General features: G+C 45.1%; 1 protein-coding gene across 1 annotated transcript in view; it reads right to left on the reverse strand.

Annotated features, from left to right (window-relative positions):
- The window catches only part of TMPRSS7 (transmembrane serine protease 7), a 61656-nt gene extending 57904 nt beyond the window's left edge, over nt 1-3752 (reverse strand). The window contains exons 1-2 of the mRNA XM_075543465.1: nt 3705-3752; nt 1136-1346 (exon numbers count right to left, since the gene is read on the reverse strand). Of these exons, the coding sequence (XP_075399580.1) occupies nt 1136-1346; nt 3705-3752 (259 nt within the window). The remainder of the gene's footprint in view (nt 1-1135; nt 1347-3704) is intronic.
- Nucleotides 3753-23292: the final 19540 nt, after the last annotated feature.

The raw sequence follows: 23292 nt of genomic DNA on the forward strand, positions 1-23292 counted from the left end.
TGTATTAAAGGGTCACAGCATTAGGAATTTTGAGAAACACCGCTCTACACTGAGGGGTCAGATGCAAGACCTGAGGATCCATCCAGAACAAGTGATCTATGAGTTGAGTGGATTTCAAGATGCTCAGAGGGTCCAGAATCAACTGAATCACAATTAAATTCCATGAGAAACCTCAAGGCTAACTCTAAAATAGATTAAAGACCAGATGATTCACACAGTTTGTGTAAAGAAAACCAAAAAACTTGGCTTATACAGGAGTATATACGGTAGTTATCTTTTGGGTTTGGGGAGTACATCTATCTCAGACCAAATATCGTCACCCGTCTTTCCCTAAAAGGAGAGTGTGGATTAGTCGCTGGGGAAATACACTGTGTCTGCTAAAGTAGAGGGGCAACAATGACAACAACAACAAAGGAGGCTCCTTAAAATGGATTGAAGTAGTCGTCGCCACACGGGCTGCAAACAGGGCCTCGCGGGATACGGAAATGTCTCCTTCTGTTGCATAAAGCTTGCTGGAGGTAGGCAGACCTGGAGGATGGGGGTGGGGTGGGGGGGGATTGCACTGAACTAAGCCACCACATGGGCAGCATGCCCTTGCTGATCAACAAATGCCAGCGTTACGCAGTCGCATGAGTCAGTGATCTGTATGGAAGGGTTTTATTTTAACTCCTGCCCAATGGGATCGATCGGCTTGCCAAAACTAGAATCCAGGAGAGAGAAAGGAGACTGCAGCAATCAATCAATCGATCGAACGCCCAGCTCAGGGAGCCAGGCATTGAAGATCGCCTGGAAACAAGCAATAGGCGGAATGCAGAAAGGAAACGACAGCGGACCGTTCATGTCTCTCAAAGTTCTAGAGGCAATTCTTCTCCCAGCTCATCAAAAACTCCTGACACCCTCCCAAACTGTTCATCTCCCTCTCCTTCTCCCGTCTGGAAGAAAGTGATGTTAAAAGAAGAAGAAGACAGGGAAAATGGTTCTGGGCTTTTTTTTTTCTTTTGGCTCCCTAAACCTCAACTCCGGTTTTGAAATGGAGTGTGGGTCTAGGAAAGAGGAAACAGCAAGGAGCGACCACCCAGGGGCGGACAACCCACGGGGCTGAGGCTGCAGGAACCTGGGGGCAGCGTCAACTCACTGATGTAGAGCCACAGCAGCGTCCAGGCGGTGACCGCTAGGATGAACAAAAACACTGTGAAGAGCACGATTTTGTTTTGCACGTTCCAAAAGGGAGCTTTCTTCTTTGGGGGCTTCCTCTTGAACTTGGCATTGTGGAGGGGTTTTCTGGGCGGTCTTCTCCCCGGAAGCTTTCCTGGAGCGCTGACCACCTGAACTGAAATATTGGATATCTTGAACAAAAACAAATAAAAAGAGATCGTCTCAATGAGAGATGGGCCAGAGTTTAAAAACTATTAACCCCCAAGGTGCTGGCAGTTTGAAACCACAGCCCAGGAATGAGCGGGGCAGTTCTGCTCCGTACCACACGGGGTCTCTGTGAGTCAGTCAGTGCCACAGTAACTGGTAACAACTACAGAGTGGAAATGGATCTACCGAATCAGAAGAAGGGAGTTGGGTGCTAAAAGGCCTAAAGATATTACATTATGTATTGGTACCTTTTATAGAGCTAGAGACGAGAGAGATCATATTTAGGAAATAGATATAGATATAGATGATATAGATATAGATATAACCATCAAGATGATTCTGATTCATAATGACCGTGTGTGTGTGTGTGTGTGTGTGTGTGTGTGTGTGTGTGTGATAAACCAACAAGCAAGCTCTCAGCCATCAAGTCGATGCTGACTCATAGCAACCCTGTAAGACAGGGTAGAACTGCCCCTGTGAGTGTCTGAGACTGTAACTCTTTATAGAGGTAGGAAGCCCCATCTTTCTCCCACAGAGTGGCTGGTGGTTTCAAACTACTGATTATACGCGTGTGTGTGTGTGTGTGTGTGTAATTTGCATAGCCACACAATTAAAATAAGGAAAACCAGTAATCACCAGAAGAATACTGGTGAAATGGTCCCAGGTTTGCTCCTCGCCTCCCTAGCTGTGCTCAGTGTGTGCTGGGAAGAGGCCTGAAGGTCACGGCGTGGGGCCGGAGGACTTGTAGTGTAAGCTCACTGCCATGGAGAGCAGTGACAGAGCAGAACTATGTCTGGGGGGTTTCAGAGACTGTACTCTTTTACAGGAGTAGAAAGCCTCATCATTCTACTCAACATGAAGCCACTGGTGAGTTTGAACCACTGACCTTATGGTTAGCAAAGGTTAGCAACCCAATATGCACTACTACCCCACCAAGGATTGGATGGAAAGCTTGAGAGGCTAGTAATCTAAGAGGGTCCATTCATAGACTCATCTGTGAGAGAGTGTTTGCATTCTAAAAGCTTATTTTATATATATATAGGTTCTCTCCCACCATCAAGTCTTCCTGGCCAGAGGCAGAATTAAAAATAAGAAATGGATTTTTCCCATTTGTGGTTTTCATAAATGGAGTCTTTGGGGCTCCATCCTGAGCCGGTAGGGGCATCGAGAAAGCAGGGATGCTCAGACCTTGATGTACATGGTGGGGGATAGCGAGGGGTGCATGGCGCTACAAGGTGGAGATGCAACGCCCTTTGTGGACCACTGGGCCACACGCATGCTGTTCTGAGGCAGCCCCTGAACACTATGTTCGTGGCTTCATTTTCCAGCCGTAAATTAAAAATAAAATTGGGGTAAAAAATAAAATGAAAGCTAACAATAGAAGACACAGATTAGCAGATGATTGTATCCATGCACAAAGTGTCCCGAGCTATAGGAAACTATTCTTCGCCTGCCTCCCTTCCTCCTCTCCTCAGTTTACTCCTCCTCCGTCACTGGATGCTGTGAATTCTTTAATAATGGATGCAAGAGTTTAGCCTCTTTGAAGGAGAGATTGATACATGTCAGGGTCAATACATTCCGGGACGAAGTACCTTGGAACGCTGTTTGCTTTTGAAACTCAGAACACCAGCTCCTGGGGGCAAATGATCTTTTTTTGTACAAGTTCTCTCGTCCTCACGCTCCCCAACTTCCCAGCGTTTGATCCTACCAATTAATGGGGTGCTATGTGGCCAAGTACTCAGTGAATTATTCATGGCCCCCTCATTCTTTCTGCCAAACACCCTTGTCGACCCCTCCAGTGAAGGGTCACGCGCATGCGTCCTGATGAAATTCAGTGAGGCGAGACCTCATTTCACGTGGGGCCTGGGGAAGTGAGGCCACCACTTCTAAAGAGATCAATCACCCCAACGTAGGAAGAGGAGCTGACCTAAGGCACCGCCTGCTTTCAACCATTACTCCCCACCTCACCCCCCCTCCCCCACTGAGAAACGAAAGAAAGGCGCCCAGAGACACGCCAGGGCGCTGGGAAGTGGCTCTTTAAATGCAGGAAGACCTTAGAGGGAGTCTCAGTCAGCGCTGATTAAATTTTAAAATGGAATTTGTGCAATGATCAGTACAATTTCCCAGGAGTTTCAGAAAAACAGCAGCACGTCGATTGCCAAGGGCAGCCCTTAAAAACATGCTCCCATTTGTAAAAATCCATTAAGTGCCGCAAACAGATAAAGTAGTTTGTTCCGGTTCTCTTTGTTTTCAGAAAGCCCTACGGTCTGGTTTTGTTAACAGAGCCCAGGATGCGTGGCCTTCAAGGGAGACAGACTTCCCGCCCACCGCTAGGTACTTACATTCACATCTGCAGGCTTGGATCTGGGGTCACTGTTTCCTTTGTCCATCTTTCCAGGGCTCTGAGGGGCCTCAAAGCCAGTGTTCACCCTCTTGCATTCTCACCGGAGGACAAGTGGCGGTAGCATTCAGAAGAATGGAGTCAGTTTACCTCCACCAGGGCCAGTTCAGAAACTGAAGCTGCCTAGTTGCTGTAAGAGAAAATGTTAAAGGGACCTCGCCCCTAGCTTGTGTCCCCAGTGAGGAGAGGGGTTTCTTCAACGAAACTCAGGGCCCCTCCAGAGCCCAGCTTCAAGGCCTTCCAAAATCTTTGCAAGTAAATCCTGCGTTTTGCCTGCATGGACCAGAGAAAATATTTCAAAGCAAATTACAAACCCTGAGGGCTGATTCTGAAAAGCTTCTTCCCCTCCATATCTCTGCTCGCTCACCTCACGCCTGCTCCCCAAACTCCATGCCCCAGTTCTCGCCAGTGTGCGCTCTGAAACCCTCTACCCAAAGGACTTCTCCCCTATTCCTCTCCCCCACCCCCATCCCGAGGCTCTTCCCAGTGGGGCCCTGGTGGGTGTGAGGGTTACATGTTGGACTGGGAACAAGGCCAGCAGTTTGAAACTGCCGACCGTCCCTCGGGAAAGACGGGCTGTCTACTCCAATAAAGAGATACAGTCTTGGAAACCCACAGGGGCAGTTCTACCCTGTCCTGTAGGGTCACTGTGCATCAGCATCTTTTCTTTTTTCTCCTTTAAATCCTACATCTCTGTCCCCTAAGCCTTCCCATTGCCAATCTGAATCAGATCCAGGGGTGAGACCAAGGGGTCATCCAGAAGGGCACTGCTAGAGTTTTCCTGAGCCTGTCGAACCAAACCCAGCCTCGTGCTTCTCCTGCAGGGTACCTGGTGGGTTTGAACCACCGATCTCCCCTTTGCAGCCCCGTGCTGATTCCACGGTACCGTCAAGACGCCTTCGAACACAGGCAGGGAGAGAGAGATCTGGACATGCCCAAACAGGGACACTTCTTGTCCTTGTCACATGCATTTGTTTCCCTATGCTTTCTGGGTGTGGCTGGAAAGCGGGCCACTGGACGTTCAATGAGAAACCCTGCTCTGTGGCTCTGCTCACGTGCCCGTCCTCAGCCCAGGACACCGCTCCTCTGACAAAAGGTCACGGCCGCCGGCGGTTGAGTTGGTTCCTTCCTGAGATGTTATGACATTAAGACAAGGTGACAGACATGGTGTCCTGTTTTAATAGCTTGCTTCCTGGGTTTGGTGACATTATTTCTCACCCTGATTAAATGACTTAGGCTCTATGATCAGATCATGGAATTCGTTTTTAAGGAGGTCTTTAATTGCCCATCCTGCCTGTAACATTTATATCCCAACTGATAGAACTTGCCACTGTCTGCCGGTGTGCTGCACTGGGATGGTTTTTATGTTGCTATGGTGTTGGGAGCTGGGACACTGGTATTTCCAATGCCAGCAGGGCCATCCGTGGTGGACAGGTCAGCAGAGCTTCCAGGCTGAGACCAACAAGGAAGAAAGGCATGGCGGTCTACCTCTGAGATTTTGCTAGTGAAGGTCCCCTGGGTCCTCTACAGAGCATCCTCTGGCTCCCTTCCTTTGGGCATGTCACCAGCAAGGACTCATCTCTGGAGGAACAGAGGACCAGTTCAGAGCAGCGCATTACTTAATGAAGTCCCTCCAGCTACAGTCTTGTACTACTTGAAGGACCGCATATGTGAGGGGCACAGTACCCACCAAGCGGATTGGACTCGTGATGTAACCCAGCACTTGTGTGAGATGGGAACCATTCAGATAAGGTCTACGGAACCCTGGCAAGGGGATTGGTCACTTTGGCCAGCACATCAGGCTTCCAATGGATCATCGCAAAGGCAGGAGGCGAGGTCAGCACTTGGGCAGCTGATAAGGTCACATCTGCTCCCCAGAACCCACTTCCCTTTATTATGATAAACGGCCAGGTGCAACGTTGCCATCTGCTCTCCGAGCACCACCGAGCTCTCTGCGGTAGGTGCATAAAGCAGGTGGAGTCACAAGGTTGCACAGGATGCTGGGAAGGCGGCCAGACAGCCCACGCTGCCATGGGTATACAGTCTTCTCACCTTGGCCATCAGGTAATAAAATGGAGGGACAGTGGCTCTTGGCATTGCCCGGAGGCATGGTTCTACTTCTTTGCATCATAGTCCCTGTAATCATGCTTCAAAAAGTGAAATGATCGCAAGGAATCTTTGAGAATATTCTTAGTTATCTGTGGGCCATGGCTCATCTCCACCTTACACAGAGCAGAAGGAAACTTGGCCTGGCCGTGCCAGCTTTAGGATCTTTGCATCAATCCCTTTCATTAGAGGTGTCTTTCGTTTGCTCTGACTGATACACCAACCATAAAGCCCCCTTTGAGTCACTGGTCTTTCCTGATAATATCCAAGGAGCCCCTAGAACCTGACTATTATATTATTTCCTGAATGGGTTCCCCTCCTCCGAACTCAACTCCCCTCATGCCATACTCACCCAGGTACATACCCTGCTTAATAACCCTTATTAAAATAGCACATGCTGCCATCGGACAGTGTAAAACATGACAAAATAATAGTTTATAAATTATCAAGGGTTCATGAGGGAGGAGGAGAAGGAAGAGAGGGGCAAATAGGAGCTGATGCCAGGGGCTTAAGTGGAGAGCAAATGTTTTGAGAATGATGAGGGAAGTGAATGTACAAGTGTGCTTTACACAATTGATGTATGTATGGATTGTGATAAAAGTTGTATGTGCCTGTAATAAAAATAATTAAAAACAAAACCAAAAAAAACAAGAAAATAAAAAAATAAAATAAAATAGCTCATGCACATCACCTCCGGGCTTGACACACAGCCCTGCTTTGTCCTATTCCGAAAGCCTGCATTCAAGGTCCTCCCCAGCATGGTACCAGGAAGACTGTGTTTTCTCTCATTCTACATGGTAACTTTATTCACTGATTTATCCAACCGTTCGCCCGTTTCCTTATTATACACTGACTGTGGGAAAGACACCAAGTATTTTTTAAATGAATATCACTGCCTTCGTCACGTTCTCCATAGAGAAAATAATGACATGCAAATTACTGACGAGATTTTGCTACGATAAGTCCTATCACGAAGATGTGAGCAAACTGCTATAGAGCCATCAAGTTCATTTTGACTCGGCGAGACCCTGTAGGACAGAGTACAAGGTACCATGGGGTTTTCCAGACTGGACGTCTTTGGGGGGAGCAAACCCCCTTCATCCTTCTCTCATGGGGGTGCTGCTGGGTTGGAATCACCCATTTCCCTTAACTCACTATCCCACCAAGACTCCTTGAGGATCATAGAAGAGATCGATGCTCATTGCTCCCGCCCCTCCTTCTTATGCCCCTGTCCACTCCACATTATGATGGAAATCCTAATTCCTCCATACCCCCCTTGTGGCTCTCCTTTCAGCTTCTCCACCTAACCCACTGCACTCTCTTCTTCCTCCCAATTCAAACCCTTGATTCAAGGGACCAGATCTGCAGATGGAATCATGTTATGATTCGCCCAGGACCACTTGGTGGCAGCGCTTGTGTGGCTTTGTTGGTCCTTCAGCTCGTCATGGCCTAACGCTACGCTCCTTGAAGGCCAAGTCCCTTCTCCTTTGGCTCCCTCAATCATTCCAGCTAAATAGCTTTGGGCGTGATCATTTCATCAGGTACCTATGTGTTGGGTCTGGAATTTTATCTTATCCAATTTGCAAGCTAATAAATTAGCCGGAAGCCATGTCACAGATTCTGGCAGAAGACACACAATCCACGGCTCCGCCGCAGCATGTGGATCAGGGAGTGCATTTGTATTGGTTCCCTCTGCCTTCAAGCCCGGCTGGACTTGCAGCGGATTTGCATCCCAGCTGAGATTATCTGAGCCAGGAAGAGACCTTACTTTTCTAGGAAGCAATAGCAAGGCTATGCCTTGACCAGGTGGAGGCATCACCTTGTGTCTACAGGTTGCTTTCTACAATCACACATTGACGAATGGCCAAGATAGAAAACTATCAGGGCAGTGCATTTTCTAGGCTGTTGTGATAAAATACCGTAAATTGGATGGCTTTAAACAAAGGAACTTCATTCTTTTACAGGCCTGGAGGCCAGTGGTCTGAATTCAGGATGTCCACAGGCCATGTTCCCTCCAAAAGTGCTAGGGTAAACCCTTCCTCATCCCTCTTGGCTTCATCAGAACTCCAATCTCCATCCACGAAAGACAGCCCTGTCAAAATTCTAGAGCTTGCTCACACTCTGGGGCAGCTGCAGGCGTGTTCTGGTCATCTCATCCAGATGGGCTTTGGCAAACCTACCATCCTCTCTGCCTCCTTCCTCTCCGGCCATGGTTCTCAATCTTCCGAATGCCACAACCCTTTAATACAGTTCCTCATGTGGTGGTGACCCCAAACATAAAATGATTTTCATTGCTACTTCATCACTGTCATTTTGCCACTGTTATGAATTGTAATGTAAATAACTGATATGCAGGATGTATTTTCATTGTTACAAATTGAACATAATTAAGGCATAGTGATTAATTACAAAACAATATGTCATTATATATTGTGAAATACTTATTTCTAATGACAAATCAATGAAATATTGCCTTGACACATGGTGTAGCATGGGTAACAGTCTTCACACCAGGTACTCCTATGAGGGCGTATCTGCATGTGGGCGGACCTGCCTGCAGTCGGATAGTAGAGCGGTGTCTCGGTTCCTAAGACCATCCGAAATATGTGTTTTCCGATGGTCTCAGGTGACCCCTGTGAAAGGGTCATTCGACCCCCAAAGGGATCTTGCCTCACAAGTAGAGAAACGCTGCTCTATAATATGGGCAGGGGGCAGGCAAGGGTGCAGTATATCTGAGTCGGGGACCCGGAGGAGCATCCATGGCCAGCCACATCAGCCTCAACTGGGGTGCTGTACAGACCACCACATTGTTCAGCCATGAGTGCCCCACAAAGAGGACCTCTCCTCCCTTGTGAAGCGTGGAGAACAAAGGAGGCTGGTGGCAGCATGGTCAAGCACCGGATTGCTAATCAGGAGGTAGATGCTTTGAACCCAGCAATTGCTCCCTAAGAGATAACCAGGACTGCCTGCTCCTCTTCACATTCATCCCTGAAAATCATGTCCTGTCAGGTCACTGTGGGCCACAATTGAGCAGTGGCATTGGATTGGACTTGGTGTGGGGAGTAGGACAAAAGCATAATTCAGTATCAGCACATGGGTTAAGGGTCCCCTTGGATAAACTTGTCCGGATGCCATTCTACAACACATACCTAACCCAATAAGCCCTACGAGGACCCAGACAGCCAGCAACAAAGCATGGTAGTGGCTGTATTGAGCTAAGATAGTGTCTGGCTTGTGGTAGGAGCTGATCTAGCTCAACGTTTCATGGAGGACGGAATCTCCTGTACTTAAAGAATATTGACTTTAAATTATACAAAGGTCACTGGACCTCAAAGGAATGTGTTTTTAATGAACTTTAAGAATCAGGTTATCCTTTGAAACCACGAGCCTAAACCTCCCAAATCACAGGAGGTGCTTGACTATCCTTATGCAATATCAGCACTTCCTCTTTATGCTGTATTTGTTGCCGGTATATCGCACAACTTTTGCCACGTCAAGTTTTTGTAGTTGTACAGTTATTGACTACAAATGAAATAGACTGCTCAACAGCCATGCAGTGAAACTTCTTACTAAGGATCTTGTACCCCAGTCTCTGTAACGCCCATCAAATGATGGGGTGGAACGGTGCAAACAGAACATGGGTAACATTAATAGACATTAGTCAGTTTTTGTAGCAATCCCCTTTGCAAAAAGGATAAGCCCTCTTTAACGCTGCAGTAGAGAGGAGAGAACGCCTGAGGATCTTGGAAGAGCATGTGTAAGATCTCTGTCTGTATTGGCTGAGGCCATCGAGGCCAGATGACTCAGAGACGATGGCCTGGAGACTAGCACTGAGATAATGGGGTATCTCTCCTCATCCTTTCAAAGACTGGGGAACTCTTGGACAGCGTGAACGACAGGCTCTCTTCCCAGACCTTGGAGGCAAGGCCAAAGGACCATGTGGCTGAAAGAGTTGAGGACCTAAGAGAGAGTCTTGGCTACCCCGTGACTGAGAGCCTGAGAGTTAGAGAGAAACTTGGCTGCTGAGGAAACAAACGACTGTCTCCTTACAGAGTCCTGATCTGGATTTGCAGTCACCCATCAAATTGCCTAACACTTTTTAAAAATCAGATTGAAAAGAATAGAATTGGGGAAAGGATAGAATGATGATGAAGGAGAACACTTATGATACAGAGGATTGTAGCAGGTGAATCAAAATGAACTTTCATGATTGTGCAATTCCTCCGGGTATGATTGAACTATTGAATTATAGGATAGGTGCATTATTTGACAATAAAACTGTTTGCTGGTTTGTTTTTAATGAATTTGCAGAGTGCCCTGGGGGCGGGGGGAGGAATAAAAAGGAGAGGAGGAAAAAAAACAAAGGGGCAGGAACAATAAACTCCAATGAAATCAGTTATAATGTGGAATTCCAGATGGTGCTGGGCTATCGGAGAGAACAGCATCTGGCTCTTACATAAAGAGCCATCTAAGTGAGGCGTCCACCAAGTCGACACGGAAGAAGCTCACCAGCCTGTGTGATCCAAGTAATGCAAATAATAAAATCCAAAACCAGAGGAGAGAATGGTATCAGTGCTTAAATTCGGAAACTTGGTTTTTAGAAGGCTATGGCCGACACAAGAAGCTCAAATATCCCTTTGCCGAGTCCCCACGTAGATTAAGACGCCAGTGAATCCTCTCTGATCACCCTGGAGGGATGTGCAGCGCCTTGGTGTCAGACTGAACTCTGTGAAGCCTATTAGGGAAGATGTACTTAACTTAAAATGTAACACCTTATCTTTTGATCTCCTCTTTGACACATTGTAAAGTTGTTTCCATTTTTAATGGTCTCTCTTTTTTCCCCAATTGATTTTTTTCTGTGTTTTCTCTTATCATCGTTGTTAGGGTTTTTGTTTGTTTGTTTCTTGTTTGGAGGTTTTGTGTATTTTTTCTGTATACAGGGTAGGTAAAGCTAGAAAGACAGTAACTGGGTAAGTAAATGCCTAGGGGCATGGCAACGGAAGTTGAAGGGAAATGGGGAGCTAATCACAATGGCTACAAGAAAGGAGAAAATATTCTAAATCTGATTATAGTGATGACTGTACAACTCTTCTTAATATGACTGAGCTATTGAATTGTAGGAAATGTGAATTACATGCCAATAAAACTATTCTAAAAATCCAACTTCACTATAGAAAAGCCAATGAAATGTGGATTCTACAGCTTGAAGTGGCCCGGGGAGTATCTGACTTCTCAGCAGACAAAGTTTGCACCTTCACAAACTCATCTCTGTGGTACTGTTTGATGCTCTGACTATCTTTGGAGTTTAGCAGCTGTCGCACTTTTTTTTTCCATAACTCAAAACAAAAAAAACAATGAATTGCCAACATAAAGAAAAGTCACTCTCTTCTCTTGAAGACTCCAGATGTGGCAGAGTAGACCTGTGTTTCACTGGATACTCAGTGGCCGGAGGATGGCACCAGGCCATTCTTCTGCAGCCTCTCTGGGTGGTCTGAACCCTGCAAGATTTTGATTAGTAAGTAGCTGGGCACTTAACTATTTGCATCCCCCAGGAAGTCCGCTATGCACAAGTTCTGGAATCTGAAATGAACACAGTTGTCACCCTTAAACATTCCAGAGTGGAAATCCCAAATGCTTTGATGCAATTTTCAAAGGGTGAACAAAAGAAAGTGCCTAAGTCTATGTTCTGCTCAACATCATTGAGGGGCTCAACAATTATATGAGGACTGCCAACTAAAAACTGGGGATTGAAACACACTTAAAAGCCCCTCAGGAGAAAGGCCTGGTGATCTCCTTCCCAGAAGTCCGATCCTGGAAAAGCAAGCAATTTTACTCAACAATTGTAGGGTTCGAATCAAGCGGACAATAGGTGGCTTGGTTGGTATGTCCTGGACATTTCTGCCAAAAACTCAGATGCTTGGGAACACAACTAAAATAAAAGTAAAAATCAATGATAAGGTCAAACGCTACATATAATTACCTATCTATCTCTCGATCTCTTGAGTATTAGTCAAAATCAACATGACAGCCCACATGGAAGAAGAAAACTAGCCTGTCTGACCACAAGGTGCAGAAGGGACCAGTTATCAGACATCAAAGAACTAAAAATCATATCAATGGGTGCCCACCTCCCTGATATGATCAATGAAGACAAACGGGTGCATAAGCAAATGTGGTGAAGAAAGTTGATGGTGCCCAGCTATCAAAAGATGTAGCATCTGGGATCTTAAAGGCTCAAAGATAAACAAGTGGTCATCTAGCTCAGAAGCAACAAAGCCCACATGGAAGAAATACACCAGCCTGTGTGACCACAAGCTGTCGAAGGGATCAGGTATCAAACATCAAGGGAGAAAAAAATCATATCATGGAAAATGTGGGTGAGTGCAGAGAGGAGACTCAAAGTTCAATGGTAGCCAACCAGACACCCCTTACTGAAGGGTTGTGGGGAGGAGATGGACCAGGAAGGGTTCAGGGTAGCAACGATGAAACATATAGCTTTCTTCTAGTTCTTAAATTCTTCCTCCCTACCCCCACTATCATGATCCCAATTCTACCTTACAAATCTGGCTAGACCAAAGGATGTATATAGGCACAGATAGCAACTGGAAACACAGGGAATCCAGGACAGATAACTCCTCCAGGACCAGTGGTGAGAGTGGTGATGCCTGGAGGGTGGAGAGAATGTGGGGTAGAAAGGGGGAACTGATTACAAGAATCTACGTATAGCCTCCTCCCTGGGGGATGGACACCAGAGAAGAGGGTGGGGGGAGACGTCGGACAATGTAATATATAAAAAGCAATAACAATTTATGATGAAGGGTTCATGAGGTAAGGGGAGTGGGGAGGTAGGGGGGAAATGAGCAGCAGATATTAAGAGCTCAAGCAGAAGGCAAATGTTTTGAGAATGATGATGGCAACAAATACACATATGTTCTGGATGTATAGATTGTGCTAAGAATTGTACGAGCCCCCAATAAAATGATTTTTTTTTAATCAACGTGACTACTCGGCAGTGTGGGCTTTGGTAATGTCCTCCCAGAGAATTATTGATCTCAAAACTGGAGGACCAAACTGGCTCTTTACCATTTACCGTACAGAAGGTCATTCAACAACTCTTTCACATTAAAAATAAAGGTCAGTGGGACCATTTTCAGTCTACGTCCATTTGAACCACAGTGAGCTGTAACCTTGCCCTTCAAATAGCTTTACACTCTCAGCTCAGGGCCATAACAGTTGACCTATTTATTCTGAGAATATATTATACGCTTGTTACCACATTAGAGCTTTCGTTGCTCTCAGTAGTAAATCAATTAAGCACATTTGGCTTTATTTCTCTCACTTAAAATATTCAAGTTGAATTCTGGAAACTGTGAATCATTTTCCTGCTGGTTTTGAATCTTGAAATAATTTTCAGTAGTTGAACCTTCTGTCTTGACTAACCCTGTGTACTTCGTGGAATCATTAGTACATATCAAGTATGCACAGAGTAATGTGCTTTATTGGAAGAGATAAAATATATATATATTGAGAGATAAGGCCCAGGATGCACATTAAGTTCAACTAATATCTTAGCACCAGATAGTATAGTTCAAAAAATTCACTATTTTTAAAGAGGTGATCATGTTAATGAAGGGATAGAGAAATTACCATCTATATTACCATTTACCATGGTGATATAGATGATAAATTGATAATATTAATCCAAAATGGTATTTCAAACCTAGGAAATTATCCTAGGGAACTTGCTATGAAAATATATGTGCAAGAATGTTTCTTGCAGTATTAATATTAATGATGAAATTTGGAAATACCCTAAAAACCAACAATAAAAAATTGTGTGGATTTTATATATTCTTTCAATGCAAAAAGTATTCTATTATTTCTGTGTAGAAACATGAAAACACATCCCCAAGGCACTGTCTGAAAACTAAGGTACAGAATGTATATCACATAATCCTATTTATATAAATAAAATCACATTGGTGGAACCACGAATTTAATCACACTACAACTTATCTGGGAAAAGAAAAAAAAAGATCCTTTATTTCTATGGGAGTCTTCTTTCCCAGAGCGCCTTGTCGTCTGAATGAAGTGGACATTATACAATTTGGTTCTTGAGAAACAATCCCATCATTTAAAATGACTGCTACATTTCGTTCAGTAACATTGAGATGACTGCTTACCTTCTCATATTTTTCTCCCAACACCCTGACCCTCTCCAAGGACTCTAGACAAATGAGAGACTAGTAGACAGGTTCACTTGGATTTGGAAAGAAAGGGGTCTCAGGACCTTGTGTGGACAGAAGTCGGCTGAGAGATGTGGCTGAAGCTCCATTCCTGCAAGTTCTGCTGCCCTTCTCATTGGTGCTGGAGACCAAGGTCTGCTCCCTGCGTGGAAGCTGGACCAACATCCTGGCTGCCACCACCTGAACTCCCAAATGTGAGCCTGGCAAAACGCCTGCTACCATGGATACCTGCTACATGCTCTACCTCTCCAGTGTGGTGGGACCACATATCCCTCTGCCTCCATCGTCTATTCCTCTATCCCCTCTCTTCACTATCTCAACCACATAATTGACTGTGGCTGCATCCTCTCTTGCTGGGCCATGCCATGAATCACCTCTGCATCTCTAAGAAGACAACTGCTCTCCCTGGCCCTGAGGCTTTCAGGGTGGACGGGTTGTTGCTGAGAAAAATCCGTTTACTGGCAAGGAATCATCAAAGTGAAGATAGGGTCATCATTTGAAACCAATGACACACGTCCTTTGACTGTGCTTCCAGAGGCGTTGATGGTGGGCCCAAGGAACATGCAATCCTTGTCGACATCAGTCTTTTCTGTTTGCCATGTTGCTGCGTTGGTGGTCCAGTAGGCAGGATGGTTGATAAAATCCTCTTTCGTCTCTTCATAAGAAGGTGTCCTTCATATTGAAGGATGTAGTCTTTGACCTTCATCAACAAATGCTTCACACCCTCGTCATTCTCAGCGAACATGGCTTTTGTCTGTATACTGCATGTTGCAGCTTCCCTGTCACTCACCTCGTGCAACATCTGGGATTATTTGTTCCACAAATACACTGAATAAATAGGGTGAAAGCAGAGAACCCCCAATGCACACTTTTTTTCTGATTTTAAACCACATCACATTTTGTATTAGTCTGAGTAGACTAGAGAAACAAATCCATAAACATGCATATGTACATAAGGGAGAAGAGAAGATTATATACAAGAGCAATTGAACATTGAGAAAACATCCCAGCCCAGTCCAGGTCAGGTCCATAAGTCCAATATTAGCCCATATTTCTGATATCAATCTATAAAGTCATCTTCAGACTCACGAAACCTATGCAATGGTGCCGAATGCAGAGGATCACGGGCCAGTGGGTTAAAAGTCTTTGGATCCAGTATCATTGGAAACAGGGGTCTCTCTGTGGCTTCTCCAGCTTCCGAGTGCTGGTTACGTCCATGTGGCTTGTCTTCTGCAATGTCTCTCAGGGAGTAGCAGAGAGAGAGAGAGAGAGAGAGAGAGGTCTTTCGCCTCCAAGAAGTACCAGAATTCTCAGCAGCAGGCCATGCCCACAGAAGTCTCATTAGCTATCTCCAGATTGACAGCCTAGATTCCACCCCTGCACACTTCATCCTTAAATTGACAGCAGAGTAGGTGACTGCCCCATATTTCGAAGAGGAAATGGAAAGGTTGTTGTCGCACATACTTAGGCAGCATCCTATTAGGAAGGCCCGGTCCTGGGAGAAGGACATCATGCTCGGAAAATTAGAAGGTCAGTGGAAAAGAAAAAGACCCTCAACAAGTTGGGGTAACACAGTAACTGCAACGACCGGCTCTCCATAGCAGTGAGGTGAGGACAGCACACCTCCGAGCATCCATTTGTCCTGTTGTACACAGGGTCCGTCTGAGTTGCAACTGGCTGGATGGTGCCTAACAGAAGCACAGCATTTAATATTCTAGGACAGCGGTTCTCAACCTGTGGGTAGCGACCCCTTTGGGGTTCGAAGGGCCCTTTCAGAGGGGTGGTCTGATTCATAACAGTAGCAGAATAACAGGGATGAAGTAGCAACAAAAAATGATGTTATGGTTGGGGGTCCCCACAGCATGAGGAATCGTATTAAAGGGTCACGGCATAAGGAAGGTGGAGAACCACTCTTCCAGGATGATGTGCACCACATTGCGGGCCGTGATTATCCCTGATCATGGGATTGAAAATGTCCTTTAAATTTACCAAGCTCTTGGGGTAGTTTATATATGGCTTTATCAGATTTTTTAAAAAGAACTTTTAGAAAAAGAAAACTCACCATGCAGGTCTGATGCACAAATAGCTTAACGCGATAGAAATGGTTCTTCAGGGAGGTTTGCCGGTGGAATGGGGTCCTAAAAGCAAATGAAGGAAGAAGCTCAGCAATCCTGGTGACACAGTGATTAATCACTCAGCTGTTCATCAAAATGTGAGCCACTTCCCAGAAGAACTACCTCGTGATCTGCCTTCATAAAGATGACAGCCCAAGAAACACTAAGGGACAGCTCATAGAACATAGCTCCCAAGAATCTCTGTGAATCAGCCTTGACTCAGCAGCACACAATGCATATTAGCCATTAAAAAAAAGGCAACCACAACAACAAAAGAAACCCCCACAACTCACTGCTTCTGTATAGTCTATCTAATAGAACTTCCCCTGTGGTTTTCCAAGACTGTAAATCTTGACAGGAGTTTCAGAAAGTCACACCTTGCTCATGAGCAGCTGGTGGGTGTGAAAGACAAACCTGAGAGGATCGGCCCAACTCATAATCATGACCCCACCAGGGCTCCTTGACGTTAATCAAGGCCTGTATTGTTAATGAAGCACTTTCAAGATAATGCAATAGGCACAAATTAGCATCTTTGCCACTGTGTGCCTCTGAAGGAGCATTAGCTCAGAGAGCCATCTATTACAGGTTCTGTTACATGTTCTCGAAATCCAAACACAAAGAAAACAAACTCATTGTCATTGAGTCAGTTCTGATTCATAGCGTCCCTACAATACAATGTGGGTTTTTTTTGTCCTTTGTTACTTTTTCTGGTAGATGACGTTAAAACATTTTTTAAACAATTTTCAAAATTGTAAATTAGGTGGGGATTATATTTCAGTTAATCAACTTTATATTCAATGATCTAAATCTCATCAACCAACCCCCAACCCAGTAGTCTACCCCTCCCTTGTTCTCTAATTTCTCTTCTCCCTCTTTACAAGAGGAAGAATTGATGTTAATAAAATATTCTTTTATGTTTGATTGGTGGGTACAATGACAGCCAAGACCTGTTTTGACCAGGAAATTTCCATTTCCTTATCGGATGTTAGTATCATCATCCATAAAATAACTGAGCATCAGAGGCCCAACCGAATCCGATGGGACAGCATCCCAACTAGAGGTTAGAATGGTGCAATGTGTGTGTCACTGAGAAGACACGGATTGACAGAAGGATAATTTAGTTTACTCTTTGCATGTCACCATCACCCCAGTGAGAAAACCGCACAGCAGTCTAGGTAAGCTTACAATTCAAGAGGGGGGAAGGTTATTCTTCATATAAAATGGATTTAACTATACTCTGAACCCAATAAAACTATTGAATTATTTCATGGTGCTGAAATAGGTAAATAAACTATCACAAATTGACACGGACCATGGCTGTAAATGTTCCCTAAAGAATCCTGTTGTGTATATGGTATCTGTATAATAAAAGTATTCTCGATAGAAAATTGACATGGACCACTTGAAGTCAGTTTTAAACAATGCTTAGGAGCCTAGAATCTCATTCTGGGGATGGAATGATTCGGTACAGTGAATGACTCAACATAACTCTTCTCAGTCTAGTCCTTGTTGTAACTGCGTAGAACTGTGCAAAGATGAGGGGTGCGTGCCCTCCAAGGGATTGGCTAGCCGGCTAACAAGTACATAAAGTGCATGGTGCCCATGTGGAGTGGAACCATATAAATAGGATGTAAGGAGAGTCTAACATGAAACCAGACAGTTTCAACATCCCACTAGGTTTAAAATGAGCCATCTCAGAAGCAGAACTAATGCTCAGTTATCGAGGTGATGCCAACTTGTAGTGATCTATAGGGCCCAGGAAAATGGCCCCTGTGAGATGTCGGACAGGGCAAGATATGACAAAATAATAATTTATAAATTATCAAGGGTTCATGAGGGAGGGGGAAATAGGGAGGGAAGGGGGAAAATGAGGACCTGATGCCAGGAGCTTACGTGGAGAGCAAATGTTTTGAGAATGATGAGGGCAATGGGTGTACAGATGTGCTTTGCACAATTGATGTATGTATGGATTGTGATGAGAGTTGTATGAGCCCCTAATAAAATGATTTTAAAAATGGTCCCTGTGTATTTCTAAGACGGAACTCCTTATGGGAGTAGGAAGCTTTCTGTTTCTCCCCAGGAGCAGAAAGGGGGATCTAATTATCATCAAGAAGGAAGAACCAACAAGCGTTTCTGCATGTCTTGTGGTCCCTGAGATCCATACACACCGAACTTCTTCAATCCAGGGGTCAGAGAGTTACAACACCGGAAATGACAAGAGACATGGAAGAGACCCAGCAGAGACGTGGCAGAGGTACGAAGGCAGCAAAACCAAGAGCAGTCAATGAAGAAAAAAAGTTGGGTGCGTTGAAGAGGGAATGTAGAGACTTGGGAGCCTCACCAGCACTTACCTGGGAGCTGAATTTGCTGACACGTGGTGCTAGAGCTGAGGCTTACTGGGGGAGAGGAGTGACTTGCATATTTATCAGCCCAAAGCAAAAATAACTTAATAACACTTGCCAAAGCAGGGCGCAGGCCCAGGGGCCATGTGGCTGAGAGGCTGAAGACCAAAGAGGTGTGTCTGCTGGCGGCTGAAAAAGTATGTCCTGACCAAGAACTGTACTGTGAACATTTCTGATCCTGAGTTGTAACCTGGTAACGTCCCTAAGAAACCTCATAGTCATGTGGTTTGTGAGTTCTCGGTGGCCATTACAATGGATTACTGAACCCAGCAGAGAAGTGAGGAAATTCTGTGAGAGGGCTGGTTGATGTCAGAATTGGTGAAGAAGGTTGAAGGCGGAGGTATATCTGGTCTCCTCTTCTTCGGAACTGGCTCTGTGCTGTTAATGTTGACTCTTCTCTCCCACTGAGCAGTTAAAAGAGGTCAGACACTGCCCCCATGGCATTTTTACAAGGTCTTACGCCTACCAATCATCAGTAGGCAATACCATTCACATGCCAGCTCACTTAGAAGCCATGAAGATGACATTGACTTATGCCAATGAGGAAATTTCATCTTCAAAGTGTTCCTGGGAACTAGGCATACACAAAAAGCTCTGCCAAGGATGGTGAGCTCACTTATACAGATAATGTTGGCATAATTTTAAATTGTAGCTTGCTGCTTTACAGCTACCATCAATAATAGTGCTGTAATTTATTATGTTATTAAAACTTTGGGTAAATTATAACTAAAATGAGACAGTGCCTGCAAATTTTTAAAAAAGCTTTATGAAAAATGAGCCTTTAGATCCTACCAACAAAGGAGCTCCCCTGACCCAACCAACCCACTGCCATTGAGCAGATTCCGACTCGTCACAACCTTCTAGAAGTTTCCGGAGACTCCCGTGGAATGACTGATAGGTGTGAGCTGCTGACCTTGCAGTTAACTACCCAGTGGCTAACCCAGTGGCTAATAGGACTCCTTGACAAAAGAGCCCGTGGTACAATATTTAAAGTAGAGAATTCTGCCTAAAGCCAGATACTTACTTAAATGATCTTTCTGCTTTCAGCTCCTCTGAGAACCAGAAAAGAGGCATGCCATCACACTATAGCCTCGGGGCAACCCACCAGCTGTCATGCCCTCAGGTGCCACTCACAAAAACAAACTCCTTGCTACTGAGTTTATTTTGACCACATATGGCTGCCTCAGTGGATTTCCAAAACTGTAATCGTTTTAAAAGAAAACAGCCACATCTGTGTCATGAAGAGCAGCTGCTGGCTTTGAACCTCCAACCATTGGGTTAGCAACTGAGATCTTAACCACTGAAATCACCAGGCTCCTTTCAGATGTCTCTAGTGGATGGCAAGTCTTTTTGCATCTGTGATCTACATGAGCCTTGCTCTTAGGTCCTGCGTGGAGGCTGCAGGTGTCTGATGTTTAGATGTGGGGGGGTCATGATCTCAAGGAAGACCTACAACCATCATGATGGGAAGGCTTGTGCCTTGCACGTGAAGCTGAACGCTAACCAAAGCTTTGTAACAAACACTGGCTGAATTTAGCCTTTCAAAAATGAATTTGGAAACCACCTTTACATGCTCCTTTAAGATCTTGCCAGTAAGTAACCGTGCCTCTTAGCAGTCTAAAATGGAATGAGAGTTTATGCCTGGGAGCCACGGAGATTTTCAAAATAATGGTTGCCTGCTTCAAGCCTACTTGGGAAGAATTTTTCTCCAACATTCAAGAACCTTTCTCGTTGTTTTCCCCCCTCTTCGGGCTATGTAGATTTAGAGAAGTGGCCAAGCAGCCAAACTCTTTCTCACAAACCAGATGGACAACAATCCGCTTCCTCCACCGAGCCTTCTCTGGCCATCCTTGGCCAAACGACACTCCCTTTATGGGGTCCAAGTGAGTACGGATCTCATTTGGCCCTTAATGGCTGCAAAGAGGGCTTTTAATTAACTGCAAGGTCAGCAGTTTGAAACCATCCACTGCTGTGTGGAAAAAAGATGAGGCTTTCTACTCCTGTAAAGAGTGGTCGTCTCAGAAACCGACCAACAGCAGTGGTTCTAACCCGTCCTATGTGGTCACTGTGAGTTGGAATGGATTCCATGACAATAAATCCCGTTATTTTTTAATGATACAGGGCATCACATGGTATCTTCCGTTTGCTCCTCTAGAATATATACATTTGTTCAGTAACGAGCCACACCATCTATTTCTCTGTGACCCCCACCATTTACAACACAATTAAGTATATTAGGAACTCAATCGATGTTTACTGATGGATTGATTGGGATCGTTTTCTAGTTGTTTGCATATCTTCAGCCTATCTGATCACCAGGAGGGCTTTTTGAATAAAAGAATAGAGTTCCAATTAATAATGCCTTGGGAAGACACCAGGCAGTAGCTTCTGAGTCATAGTCACCGTCTGTACAGCAGAACAAAACATGCCCCACGCTTGCACCGGCCTCACCACTGTTTCTATGCTTGGATCCATTGTGCAGCCACTGTGTGAATTCATCTCATTGAGGGTCTTCCTCATCTTCATTGACGCTCCAGTTTGCCTTCTGCAGGAACCAGTGCCTCTCTCTGGATGGCATGTCCGAAGCACGTGACTCGGAGCCTTTGCTAGCCTCACCTCTCCGGGGCATTCTCTGATCGCTCCTGCTTTCAATCAAGCCCCCACTGACATCAGCCATGATCTACCTTGTCCCAGGCCTTCTGAATCTGACGACTTTCTGGTAGCTCGCTGCCGAGGTCCTGCCGTAGCCACTTTTAAATTATCGTCAGCAACATTTTACTGGCATGTGAATGAAATGATTCAATAAATTCTGCACTCTCTTTGCAATACATCCGTTGGCCAGAGAGCTGCCTTCCCAATTTCCTGGCATAGACAAGTAAGTGCTTCCAGCACCGCATCTGCTTGTTGAAAGATTCAGTTAGCACGCAGTCGATTTTTGGAGCCCTGACTTTCACCAACCCCTCTCAAGGCTCTAGAACCTTCTCCTTCAATGCCATCAGTTTTGGATCACGTGTTTCCTCCTGAACGGGGTGACTGCTCACCAGCTCCTTGTGGTGCAGTGACTTCCTGTATTCCCTCCATCTTCTGCGGATGCTTCCTGCATTCGTCAAGACTTTGCTCACAGATTTCTTCAATACTATAACTAACTCGAAGCTCCAATATGCCCCCAGTTCTTTCACCTTGAGAAATGCTGAGTGTTTTCTTTTCTTTAGGCGTTTGAGCAACGCTATGCTTCATTTTACTGCTTTACTTTGTCTTTGGCAGCCGCTCCCCACCACCCCATGGAAATCTTCTCGTTGATTCATCTGCTTTGTCATTTCATCCTTTTGCTTTAGACATGCCTACAGGTTCAAGTTGCACTCTGTACACTCTACTAGGTTCCCAAAGAGCCCACCTAATGAGAAAAAAAGAATTTACAGAACTATAGAAACTGATTCCCTTGATATGGTCTTTTAAGTGCATTAGAACTATTTGGGTGTTATTTTATTTAGAATGTTCACACCTATGTCCACAAATGAATTGGATCTGTTATTTTCCTTCCGGGTCCTTAAGGGGTTTGGGAACCCATGCTGAATTAGCCTCATAAAGTGAGCTAGACTTCCGTTTTCTTCTTATCACCGTGTATGAAATGTACCTTTAATGAAGCCCATCTTTCCTCTGCATAAAACCTCATCTCTCCTCACACCCCACAATGGTACCATCTAGAATTTTAGTTTTGACTTATTCTGGGCATATTTTTCTCTATTTTTTAGTTCTTGTTTCCTTACCCAGAAGGAGAATTTTCTAACTCCTTTATTTAATCTCACTTCCCATGTCTCAGAGCACCTGCTTGGTAATTCATTTTTCCTAACCAGAGTACTTTATCCAATCGTATTTTTGAAGAGAGTCTTGGCATAGTAAACAGGCTGAGGCTGTGTGTGTCTGGTGCATATCTGGCTGCAGCGGAATTGGAGTAGAAAATGCCCGGTCTCTGTGTTCTTATTACCTGTTCTTCACTCCAGCTGGGATTTGGCATGGTGGTAGGGTTAGCAGGTGGCTTACTGCTGGGCCTGAATGGATGGCTCTGAACTGCTTGTCCTCAGCCACGATGGAGTCAGGGGAATGGGAGGGACAGAACAGGACATGGCATGAAAGCTTCCCACAACCGAGTCCCTCTCTGTGAAGACTGTTGCCTCTACCGTCATCGCCCACCTCCAACCAGGGCACACCACTTTCTTTCCCCACATGCATTTCCTCCCACTCTTACTTGACGTCATCGGGATCTTCAGACACCCTCTTGGACTCGGTGGCAATGCCAAGGTCAGGTTGGAGGAGAGAAAATAGCAGCCATGTGCTTGGTGACACCTTTCCAGAAATAGGCAATACACCAGTGGCTTTCAATGGGATGCTAGGACCCCTGAGGATACCTGAAGTCCGTTAGATCACCTATATACTATTTTCTTTTTTTGGAATCTCTTTACCTGGTTTAAGTTTTTAAAATATAAAGTCTTCTTTAAAAAAGAAATCTTATGCTGAATCCAAATATGTCAAATAGTTAAGGCCAGAACTGCTCTAGTTGAAGTGTGTGCGTGTGGGGGGTGGAGCGGTGTGCGGGGTCCACGATTCTGCTCCCCACACTGATCCCATAGAACCACCAAGACCACAGTCTAGAGACTGCCACT

This window comes from Tenrec ecaudatus, chromosome 2 (genome assembly GCF_050624435.1).
Source record: "Tenrec ecaudatus isolate mTenEca1 chromosome 2, mTenEca1.hap1, whole genome shotgun sequence".
NCBI lineage: Eukaryota > Metazoa > Chordata > Mammalia > Afrosoricida > Tenrecidae > Tenrec > Tenrec ecaudatus.